General features: G+C 43.2%; 1 protein-coding gene across 2 annotated transcripts; it reads right to left on the reverse strand.

Moving 5' to 3' along the window:
- Positions 1–486: 486 nt before the first annotated feature.
- Positions 487–11,320, reverse strand: jade3 (jade family PHD finger 3). 2 transcript variants are annotated; one of them, XM_088426565.1, is made up of 12 exons: positions 11,121–11,319; positions 9,204–9,274; positions 8,426–8,485; positions 8,270–8,349; positions 8,052–8,209; positions 7,008–7,198; positions 6,071–6,282; positions 4,793–4,960; positions 4,601–4,717; positions 3,235–3,705; positions 2,715–2,832; positions 487–1,825 (listed from the first exon to the last, which is right to left on the reverse strand). In XM_088426565.1, exons 3-12 carry the CDS (start codon positions 8,472–8,474, stop codon positions 1,050–1,052), a joined length of 2,340 nt encoding a protein of 779 aa, XP_088282691.1. In that variant the 5' UTR covers positions 8,475–8,485; positions 9,204–9,274; positions 11,121–11,319; the 3' UTR covers positions 487–1,049. The 2 variants fall into 2 exon arrangements, with proteins under 2 accessions (XP_088282691.1, XP_088282692.1); XM_088426566.1 differs by lacking the exon at positions 9,204–9,274 and having other exon boundaries at positions 11,121–11,320.
- Between the last annotated feature and the right edge of the window lie 1,101 nt (positions 11,321–12,421).

Genomic DNA, 12,421 nt, shown 5'->3' on the forward strand with positions numbered 1-12,421 from the left:
AAAAAATATAACATTAAGGATTTTTTTCTTCTATTGACTACTAATAATAGTACTTTCGCACCGCTGTGGTCAGTGACTTTGTCCATTTTGTGTTTTTTGTTTCCTCTTAGGTTTGCATCTGTCTTTTTGCATCTTTTAATGTTTCAATTTTTGTTTGCAACTTTATTTTTTTTGCACGTGTTTTGCAAAAATTTGGGATCATTTCAAGCAAAGTAATCGATATTTCACTTCAAGCAAATTTCATTACATAATCTCACGGTGAATAATTTACTTATTTGTTAATTGTATTTAAACTGAACAAATAATTCAGGTTTGAACCTTTATTTAAAATGTAATTAATGATTTAACAATTACATTTAAAAATACATTTCAAATTTATTTTTATACGTTTCTAAATATTTTAATAGATTAAAAAGTAATAAAAATGAAGTATTTTATGTTAAAAAAGTGTCATGCAGATTATGGTTCATCTTAAAGAAACCAAAAGAAAAGGTCTGGGTTTTCTTTATTATCAAATGGTGAATGAAACAAGAAAAGAGTGAAGGCAGCGAATGCGTGATGACACCCATGTAAACTTGAAAAATTTGAGGCGCTCCGTCGGCGCAATTTCATGAGTTGGCAACATTTCTAGTCTGACATTTTTGTTCAAGGCAACCTTTTTCTTTTTTTTTTTTAAGAAAATAAACAACAAAGACTCTTGACATTTGTTCATTTGCAGCCACTGTTAACGTCGTTGCACCTCCATCCTCCCAAATTTCGTGCTTGGGTCTAATCCTTAGTATAAAAGTATTGCTTTGGCGCCCACAAACAAAAACATACCGAGTTGAAGGGATGAAATTCATTCGAGCTGTCGCCTGAGCGAGAACCCGAATTAGCATTATGCATCTTTGAGGGGCGTGGCCTAGCCAATCGGTATGGGTTTGGTCCAATTGTCGCAACTTACATCCAACTGCGCGATGAGCGACGGCGTATAGAAGTTCAGTAAAAAGTTGTGCTACGTACAAACCCGGCGCTAACCGGCTAGCACGCTAATCTCACCCAGTCTGTCGTCACCTCCGCACGCAGGGCGGGGCGGCGCCTAACGACTGTCTCCCGCGCCCGCTGCCGCCCTTCCGCCCGCTGCCGCCCCCCCTCCGGGAGGCGTCCGGGGGCGGCGGCGGCGGACCGGCCCGGTGCCGGCGCCTCCCCTTAGCCTCGGGCTCCGAGTCGCTGAGCTCCAGGTCGGGGCAGTAGCCGTCGCTGTCGTGGTAGAAGCGGGCGTTGTTGGCCGAAACCGGCTTGGGCCAAAGTTTCTCCTTGCGGGCCAGCTTGTCCGAGGCCCGCATGTTCTCGGTGCTCCGCACCAAGTTCATGGTGGCCTCCTTGAAGGACCTTCCGAAATGCTCCATGGCCGACTTCCCGAAAGCGTTTTTGTCCAGCGCTTGCTTGGGCGGGCCGGGTTCGCCGGGCGTCTGGCACGAGCTGTCTTTCTGCGCCACCAGTTTCTCCAAGAGGCCGTTTTGCGAGGCGCGTTCTTGCTGCGCTTTGCCGTCGGACGAGTGGCCGCGCAATCCCGCACGGGGGCCCGCATTTTTCCCCGCCACCCGTCCGTTGGCGCGCTCCTCGCGCCGGGCGTGCCCGCGCAGCTGAGGCTTTCCCTGGCCCAGGCCCTCGCTGGCGCGCTCCGACACGTTCCCGCGGTTGTCCGGGCACAGCGGCCCGTTGGCCAATTTGGACGCGACGTGGCAGTTTCCCAAGCCGGAGGCTTTGGGCATTTTCAGCTTCAGCGTGATCCTCGGGGGAGGCCTGAACAGAACGCTCTCCACCGGGAAGGAAGCGGCGAGACCTTTGGACACACAAACGCTGATTATAGTGTCTTCTGTGTACACCTGGGCGATATGTATAAATGTTTTTGTGACGGATGCTTTTAAAAATGTTAAAAAAAAATAATTATACCCGTCCTACGATGGAGAGCAATCAAGAGGTCGCACTGCTCATCGCTAAATATAAAGCAACCATTTACAGCGGTAGCTCCACCCACAAAATTATTTTAGTTCTAGAAGTCATTTCATAATGTGACTTTTGCAAATTTTGCAGAGGCGCAGGTTTTACATCGAAACCGCCTGATACGTTCCAAGCCCCCCCGGACGCTCTTAAACCCTTTGAACTCCTCTTTTAAGTCTTTCGGTGCCATTGGCGAGAATTCTCGTCTTTTAAATTCTCGTAATAACAATACAATTCTAGTCATGTTTTTTTTTTATATTATGGAGGGTAGCTGACACCCTTGACTCATGCTTACTTAATATAAGCCAATTGAACACTGTAGTGATAATTGTGACCATTGGATGGCAGTGTTTCCACACATACAAACTAGGTTTTTACCTACATGCAATTCAAAGTACGGGATGGAAATCGATCTTTCATATGCCACCCATATTTACAGAAATAGCACACGCTATTATGTTGATACGCAGTTCACTTGTTTGCCTTGGGATGGCGCTGGTGTATCGGTGGTGTGTGCAGAAAACTTTCTTTAGGTAATTATGGTTGTATCGTAGCATTTTCTCTCATTCTCATACAATACGCTTCTATGCTACTTTCACAGAAGTATTTTGTGAAAGGCAAACATTTTGGACTTTAATTAGAAGAGGGAGTTATTGATATAAAATAGATCAAATAAAAGTCAAAATTGTTTTGAATTTGCCGTGTTTTGGCATTTTGACTTATTTTCTCACCAGCGGAGAGCTCCTGGCTCATGAGATTGACGTGTAGGTTGAACATTTGCTCTTGGGCTTTGCTCTGCAGCAGCTTGAGTTTCTCCCGCCGACTCACCATGTAGCACAAGTTTCTTACCTACACCAAAACACAATCAACACAGCCATTTTAAAACATTTTAATATATGTTTACTTTTATATGTTTACTAGGCGGTTTGGTGGAGCAGACCGCCTCAAAGTAAACGCGGGCTCGGGGGGTTTGCACGTTCTCCCCGAGCCCGCGTGGGTTCTCTTCTAGGTTTATAGGTGTGATTGGGTGCGTGAATGATTGTTTTGTCTCTTGTGTGCCCTGCAATTGGCTGGCAACCAGCTCAGGGTGTAGTTGCAGTCACAAGTTTCGTTTTGGAATGTAGCTTTATTTGGTTTTGAGGGTTTATCAGCTTCCAAAATAATTTCGGGAGTTCGAAGACACTTACATTCATATGTGTCTTGTTTTTTTTCCGCCGTACTCGCACAAACACAAAAAGGAATTGCACTGACCCTCTCCAGGTCCTGCCGCAGGTGCATGAACATGCGCATGCGCGTGTGGATGCTGTCCTGGTGCGGCTGCAGCACCAGGTTCTCCTCGTCTTCCTTGGGCGCCAGCAGGGCCTTGTTGAAGTTGCTCTTCCTCTTCAGCTTCCAATACTGATAGACAAAGTCCACCAGGCGCGGCGACAGCCCCACGGCCCGCGACACCTCCTCCGGTCGCACCAGCGCGTAGAACTCCTCCTCCAGCTCCCGCAGCCGCTGCGCCCGCGGGCCCACCTTGGCCGAGTCGGAGGGCGGCGGCGGCGGCTTGGCGCGAGCCGGGCTCAGGCCGGCTTCGCCCGCCGCTTTGGGCTTGCTGTGCTTGAGGCAGTACGACTTGAACTTGACCTCGTCGCCTTCGTCCAGGATGGTCTTCATCTCTAGGCTGTGCTCGAAGGCGCAGGTCACGTGGAAGGGCGTGGTGCAGTTCTTCACCGAGCACTGGGGAAAGGCCGCATTTCACGCTGGGTTAGATGTGCGGCGCGACCCGGATTAGAAAGAGGGTTCAAATTACTTAAAACAATTTGCTAATATCACGAACGAATAAGGAAGAGCCTTTGACTACCTGAACTTATCAAATATCTCAGTACTTAATTATCTTAAGTAATCGATTACTTTGGAACTTAGTTATCTAAAATAATCAAATTCTTTAGTACTTAACTACCTGAAATAGCCCTAAGCAGTATTGGGACACCTCAATTACTTTCACAATTACTGATCTAAAACAGATTACCTTAGTACTTAATTACTTAAAGTGATTACTTTAGAACTTGTACTTGTACCTCAATTAATTACTTTAGCAATTAGTTACCTAAAATAATCGATTACTTTCGTACTAAATTACCCGAGGTGGCACAAAGTAATACTTGCATAGTTAATTGATCACGAGACAGATATCTAAAATAATCAATTACTTTAGTACTTAATTACCTAAAGTAGCACTATGCAGTACTTGTATACCTCAATTAATTACTTTAGCAATTAGTTATCTAAAATAATCGATTCCTTTAGAACTTAATTCCCTCAGGTAGCACTAAGTAAAACTTGCACACAGTTAATTGATCACAGAGACAGATATCGAAAATAATCGATTACTTTAGTACTTAAAAAGGAGCACTAACTTGTATACTTCAGTTAATACCATGCATTTTTTGCCAAACACATAATTAAATAAATAAATACACAATTGAATGATGGAACAAATGAAGAAATAAATATGTCTGAAACCTTAAAAAAAGAAGTCAAAATAACTCAGGGGGCGAATAAATTAAATGTAAATACTGCAGTCAGATGAATTTCACCGCGTTTGTCAAGCGGCGATCACTTGCGGGCTGACCTGGATGCACGCGCCCGTCTTGATCTTGCACACGCTGCAGATGAGCGACCAGCGGCTGGGTGGGATGTGGGACACTTTGGTGATGGGCTCCATCCTTTCGGGGCAGGCGATGCTAACCTGCGTGCCGTCAACGGACAGTGTGAGCTAGTGATCCACACCATTTTGCAGATTCTTGTTTTGTCGGGATTTTACCTCGGGGATCCACAGGGCGCAGCTGACGTGCGCCCACTTGGTGCCGGCGCGTGTCGCCTTCATGGCCCCGCCCTTTTTGGGGCACAGGAGACACTGGGGGTCGATACCCAGCACGCACGTGCGACACAGCCAATTCCCCACGGGCACTTTGACGATTCCGTAACAGGCCTGGCGGGGAAAGGAGGTATGCCGACTTCAGGTACCAGCTGCTCATTTTTTAGACGTTATTGAGTACATTTTACACAATCGGGGTCTCGGTGTTAAAAAAATGATGACTGATTACCTATGTGGTCAAAAGATATGCAAATAAATCTTGAATTATCAACAATAACCGCACAGAATGTCCGCAGAGTGAACAAGATTGTGTTTGCGGTAATCTCTTACTTCGCAGATCTGATCAATCGATATTTCCTCATGAAAACTGGAGCTGATTTAAGACATCCAATCATATCTCTAAATTCTGCTTTATCCTGTCCAAAATGCAGAGGCTTCACCATTTTTAACTACTGTTCACAATGAATTGTGAGTCGGGTTGCAAAAAGGGTGAATATTTTTTAGGTACATTTCCAGAAAATTTCTCCACAAAATTCACTATATTGAACGTTATCAGCCGTGATCCCAGTTTATCACAATTTCAACAGTGTTGTCGCACCAAATTACTCAACATGTCAAAAAAACGACAAGGTCTACCCCACAAGATGCTTCAAAAAGTTCTATAGAAGGTAACATTTTTATGTACAATTCTTGCTGATTTCTATTAGCCCGTCTATGGCGTTTCATATTATAGGTTCGTATTAAGCTAGCAGACTTTCATTGGTTGGTTGAAAATGCTTTAATAATTTTAAATGTTTCAGGCATGTGTGATGATTTAAATTAACATGTATTTATTTATTATGATTACAAATCTTCAGCTTGATTAGGGAGCGGAACACAAGTGAGTGATTCCAAATCCAGCCATTCTGAGTCAACTTTTTGCCACGTATTTGGTGCATGCAGCGGCTGTAGAAAAACGGATGGACGAATAGAATATTATAACATTGTGTAATTTCATGTAGCCCATCTATGGCGTTTCTCATATAGGTTAGCATTAAGTTAGTGGACTTTCAATGGTTGGTTGAACATTTTGTTGTTTACAGTAGATATAAAATGCGTGGTTTAATATTTTTAAATATTCGAGGCGTATGGGATGACTAAAATTCAATTTATTTATTTCTTACACATCTTTAGCCCAATTAGGGCTACAGTCGTTCTAAACTCAGTCAACCTTTTGCCACCGACCTGGTGAACACAAATGTTGCACTTGTCGCAGAAAACCATATCGTTGCCTTCCTCGCTGTCGGGCGAGCGGCACACGTCGCACACCACGTCCTCGTCGTACTCGATGCCGAGGCCCTCCACCGTCTCGATGGCGTGCCTCATGTTGTCGTGGCACTGGCCCTCTAGCGCCTCCATGGTGCGCTCCAACGTCAGCTCGTCAACGGGATCCTCACCTGGATGACAATGGCATTAAGATGGCTTTAGCCTTTTTTTTTTTAGGAAGATAAAAATATAAAAACCACAGAAGGACGTATGCTTTGATTATGAAGACGTTCCTGGTGTTGCGGTCTAACAATGTGGCTAATCTTACAACTGCAACTCTTGCTCCCGACTCCGGATATAAACAGCACATCGTTGTTCTGACCTCACGTTTAATCGCCAACTGAGGGCGCTAACAAACAACTTTGTTACATTGACACATGACCTTTTGCCAGTGCTTCTACTTTAAATTACCCGTTAGCTAGCAGCACTCGAGTGCTCCATATAGGCTGGCGTAATAAATATGAATGGCTTTGCGCACTTTGATATGGCTAACTATATAATATGGTTAACCGTTTTGGGAAACTTAAAATCAGTGTACTCTATGTATTTCTATGACTTTGCAGCACAAATCTGTACCTCAAAACCAGGAAACTTGTGTGTGTCTCTTCCCCTGTCAGATGACTGTCATTGGCTGGCTTTAACGTAAACGTTGAAAGATGGAATGCGGCGGGCAGCATGAGCATCAAAAGTCCCCAAAGTTGACTGATATGGTTTTATTTATTTTTTTATAGCGACGCCTTAATTAGCCCAGTTAAATAGATCTTTGACATCCAAAGCCATGAACTGCAATGAACGCTATCTGGATACCGATTTGATAGCGACTCGTTGCCCGGCCCTAGCGCAGCGGGTGGCTCACCCATGCAGAGCAGCTGCGTGTTGAGCGCGTGCAGCCAGTAGATGTCCACGTCATCCAGGTCGTAGCGGCACATGGCCTCCGCCAGCTCCTTGATGTTGACGTAGGCCGGCTCCGTGGATTCCTGACCTGAGCACTGGATGTACTTCTTCTGGTGCCCATACAGAATCTCCTTGGACCTCTCCGCAATGATCCTGAACATGAAAATGAACTCAATTGTGAAGACAGGTAATGGATAATACGGCTTCTTCTTTGAATTAGCCGTTAGCTAGCAGCACTCCAGTGCTCCATATAGGCTGGCGTAATAGATATAAATGGCTCTGCGCACTTTGATATGGTTAACTATATAATGGTTAACTATTTTTGGGAACTTATTATATCATCAAATGATGGTACCTTCGACCTCTATTTTATGAGCGTCTCTACTTACGAAAAATCATATCACGAAAACCCTTTTGGAAAAATATTGTCTCTTGTCACAGCGCAAATTGGTAAAGCACAAAGTACAGGTAGTTTTAGGGGAGCTTTTCGCTAAAATTTTAATCTCCCATCTGTCAAACGTTTGCCTCTTCCTTCGTCCCCCACCATCTTTTTGCTTCTCACTCACGCTTCTCTTCACACGTTCACCCAACTCCAAAGGTAAATAAACAGCATTTTTATTACGCTTTACATGATGCACTTTGAATTCCATGATTATGAATTTATTACGACCATATTTCAATCATATGTACTGTATACAAAAAACAGTTTGTAGATTTATTTCCTACCCCTTTTAGGTATTCTTGTATTATATTATATACTGATATTGATACACAGATATATGTATACATAAATACATGATATATAATTGCGATATAAATTTAATTATGAAGTATTGTGCACAAATGTAATTGTAAAATTTGTTACGGCAAGCACTTCTACTTATGTAAACTCATTCACATTATGAAATGACTTTCAGAAATAATACATTTCATAAGGAGATGTAACGCCGTATTTTTCGTTATGGCGACAGGCCGAGATACTTCTGCGCTTGACTTTGGGCGGTACCTGACGGATGCCTGCGGGATGGTGTCCGGGCTGGCCAGAACCTGAACCCCTTTCTCCCATTCCTGCTTCCAGGTGTCGGCCAGCAGGTAGTAGTCCTCCGGCGGGATGTGATGCGAGTCGGGCAGCTTCATGGCGCTGATCAGGTCTTTTCGAAACACCTGCGAAAAGCGTCGAGCTAGCAGATAGGTCCGAGCGTTGGCCGCAACAGAGGGACTTACCTCAGCCGGTTTCTTGGGGTCGGCGGCGGGGGTGCCCGGCTTGCTGCCATACTTGTTGGAGCAGAAGGAGGTTGAGGGACCTGGATGCAAACGCGGCAGCTTGAGTCAGCTATAAATGACGCCATTTTGTCATCAAGTTGCGTTGCGGGGACTCACTCTCATTGTCAGAGGTGTCGCTGCTGCTGGAGGTCCTGAGACGCTTCATCCTGTCACATCCTGCAGACAAGATGGATGCCGTGCGGGCCTTCAGTACCACACAGTGTTTGCATGCTACTGCGATGCGGAAGTCATCAACGGCAGTGGTAAGTTAGGAGTTTTAAGTTTAAATCCAAATCAATTTTAAGCAACCCAGGGTGAAGCAATGAAACAACTCGACAAGGGATAGACTGATTATAAGAAGAGACAATTATCAGCACCGGTTGTGGGCATTTTGAGGAATATGGGCATCTGTCATTTGTGAAATCTGATGGCCAATAAAAAATTTAAAACTTATTTATTGAAAAAGCCTTTTTTTTTTATAACAGATTTTGTTGAACCTGGGAGCACTGCATCTTTTGTTTGTCTCAAATAAAAATAAAGAAGTGAGATTTTAACATTTCTGATCTTTTGAAATTTCGGAGAACTTTAAGTTCAAGAAAAACTATTCACTTGTTTTCATTTAACTTATTTTTTTCTGAGAAATTGACATATAGGTGAAGATAAAAGATGTATTTCTCACTCTTATATGGAAAAACATTATGCAAAACTGAAGTTTCTCAATAAACATTAAGAACTTGGGAGTTGGCATTGTTTAATTTTTTTAAATTATTTTGACGCTGATATATTGCCATTTACGGTACTAAAAAAATGTCTCCAAAACACAAAAAACGGTACATATTTTTAAGATTTCAAAAATCACGACTCTCAAGTCAAAGTAAAAAAGAGTTTGTCATACCATAAAGCTCCAGCTGAAAAGCATGCTAGAGGCTTCCTCTGATGGACACTCAAGTGATTACAGTTTCATCTCTGAGAATAAGAGAAAGAACAGGTGCTGTTGGCAAAATAAATCTGGTGGTCTCACACACTTCTCTTTTTTTTTTTTTACGCTAGACTTTAGCTTGCCTTTGGCATTGGCTTGGTCAAATAAGCTTTGAGTGGCAAATCGTCAGTTTTGATCCTGTCTTGTGAAACATTAAGATCCACCAGGTTGTCCAGCTATCGAAAAGTCAATTTTTGTCCTTTCCTGTGAAACAGTCTATTCCACTTCAGGTGGTCTAGTTATTGTCACTTTTTTCCCCATGATGTATTAGCATGTCAGTGGACCAAAGGTGTTGTTTGAACAACCGGGACATGCCTGGCATTCCCCATGTGGGGGTGGATGTGGTCATTTAAGGTCATGCTACACATGCAAACATCCATCCATTTTTTTTATATCCTCACTGGGGTTGTGCCTGAGCTTGGACCCATCCCGACTGACCATTAGTGAGAGGTGAAACACTATGGAATGGTCGCAGGTTAATCACAGAACAAAAGCATTCACACCTTTAAAAAATGGGCAGGATTTCTATTTGTCGGTGAGAGCGTAAGTGTTTTTCAGGGACAGAGACTCTCAACACTTCACTTTTTTATTTTTTTAAATCCGTAAGGCAGGTATGATTGGAATACACAATTAATACACTACAGAAAATACATTGGTCGCTTATAACCTGAAACATATATATATATATATATATATATATATATATATATATATATATATATATATAGAAAGCTCATGTGATTGTGACTTTTTTCACGGTTTTGTGTGGGAAAGCTGACGTAACCAATGAAGAGAGTAGGCAGATTCCCCAGTCAATCGTAATTGCTCCAGAATCTATTTTTGAGGGGAAAAGAGGACTTGAAAACATCTGCTGTTGACATGAATGGTTTCCACAACACAACATGTATATGACAACTTAAAAGGAGGATGGGGGTATTAACATGTTTTCCTCTGGGGGTTGCACACACAAAATGGATGCAAGGGCCAATTTGGCATGATTTTTTTCAACATTAATGCAATAATTTAGTTCATAGTTTTCAAGATTCTGGAGTGACCCGCATCCTTGTAAATAGTACAAAAATATGTAGGTCGAAACAGCAAAAAGAGATTCCAATTTAAGGGAAACTGCTTTTTAAACAGAATACATTAATAACACTCCCGAGTTTGTACTTTTTACAAACTTAAATAATTTCCTACAAATTTTGTCTTTGTACGCATTTTATACATAGTGTTAGTCATTTACTTAAGTATGGTGGATGAGTATTTTTGTCGTGTGGGGTCTAGTAGCAATAGCACGTGAAAAGAGGCTAAGCTAAGCTTTTCAACCAGCTAGCAAACAAAGTAACCAAGAGGAAGGGGGGAGGGTTTCCGGATGTGACGTCACACAAGTGGCACCCGCAGTTAAGAAAAAGCTCGAAAACAACGATCACATTGCGGCAAGCGCCCAAATTACATCGCTCCACTCGTGTTTGGAAAAATCTGATTCCAACCACAGCACGATCGGTGTTTTGGGGAGGATAAATCGAGACGACGCCTATAAAAGAGCTTTGGCGCCAACGGTTTGGAAGCGGGAGAAGTGGAGGGCCAAATCAAACATGGGCGCCACCGACATGTCACTTCCTTACAGTGGAGCCTTTAAAACGGGGGACGAGGTGGGGGGTGAACAACTAAACGTCCGTTTAACCCGCCAGTGCAACCAAACGACGAGGGAACCGATTAAAAGCAAAAACGCCTCGCAAACAAAGGACGGCCTGGTTTTAAGAGCAGGCATCCACGAGGGCACGTCCTGGCACTCCAAGCTAGGAAACACACGGGCATATTCCACCATTTTACCTTAAGTCTAAACGCTGCTAGGTCCTCTTTATCCCATCCGTACGCTGTCCACTGTCAAACACGCCGCATAAAGACACAAAATGAGAAGCATTTGTGCGTGATAATGGGTTAAATTGAGGCTTTTCTTGGGGGAGATTCACCTCCCGGGCTTGCAGGCAGTCGGCCCACCAACACCGCACAACAGCGCTATTGTACCGCGTAGCCCGCCGGGTCCTAAACCCCGCCGGTTTCGCTTCAGACCGTCGTGTGTGTTTGATTTGGATACCGGCGTCATGCGCTGAGGCGGGTGGACACTAAACACATATTTAGTCAATTTATGATCGCCAATGAGCAGGCTAATCCATAATTCCAACCATCCGTTTTCTTTGCAGTTTATCCTCACGATGTTTGCAGGCGTGCTGGTGCCTATCCCAGCTGTCTTCGGGCAATAGCCTGGGCACACCTTGAATTAATTGCCAGCCAATCGCAGGACACACAATGAAAAAACCACACACAAACACACCTAAAGTCAATTGGGAGTGTCAAAAATACCTACCGTGCATGGTTTTTGTGAATGTGGGAAGAAACTGATGCACCCAGAGAAAACCCACACAGGAACGGGGAGAACATGCAAACTCCACACAGACAGGCCGAAGTGGAAATCAAACCCACGGCCTCTGCACTGTGAGGTGGACGTGTTAATCACTCATTCACTGTGCCACGGTGTAGTAGGCTAAGGTTAGCCAAAAATACAGTTTAAAAAATACACTGAATTGAATGATTAAAATAAAACATTTAATATTAAGAGTAATTGAAACCATTTTGCTTCAAAATATATGATACCAGGGGGTCAACAATCGACAAACAGAACACTTTCAAATCATTTGCTGATTATTTAAATTGATCATTTTGTTCAAACTGTGCGGGTGAATCATCTCATCGACATTGCACTTTGTTTTGGTTTAGTACTTAGAGAAAGCCCAGTCAGGCACAGGGAGAGCATACAAACTTCACACTGGAAGGCCAGAGCCAGAGGCAAACATGTGACCTCCAGAGGTGCTAACCAGACATTTAAACAGTTCTTTTATTTAAAAAAATACTATCATTTTCAGCTTTGTATTGAACTTTAAAGTGATATACTTTTTCGTTTAAATCTCTAAGAATTTCTTAAGCAATTTCAGTGAAATATTTTACCATAATACACGATGGTCCTTTACACGCATCTCGAAGATTACAAGGTGCAAGTCATTTGAAATTAATACCATATGAAACGATTTTAGGCAGAAGTGAAAGCGTGATTCACGGTTGATTTGTACATGAGG

Source organism: Hippichthys cyanospilos, chromosome 10 (assembly GCF_059441005.1).
Source record: "Hippichthys cyanospilos isolate Australia breed blue-spotted pipefish chromosome 10, RoL_Hcya_1.0, whole genome shotgun sequence".
Lineage (NCBI taxonomy): Eukaryota > Metazoa > Chordata > Actinopteri > Syngnathiformes > Syngnathidae > Hippichthys > Hippichthys cyanospilos.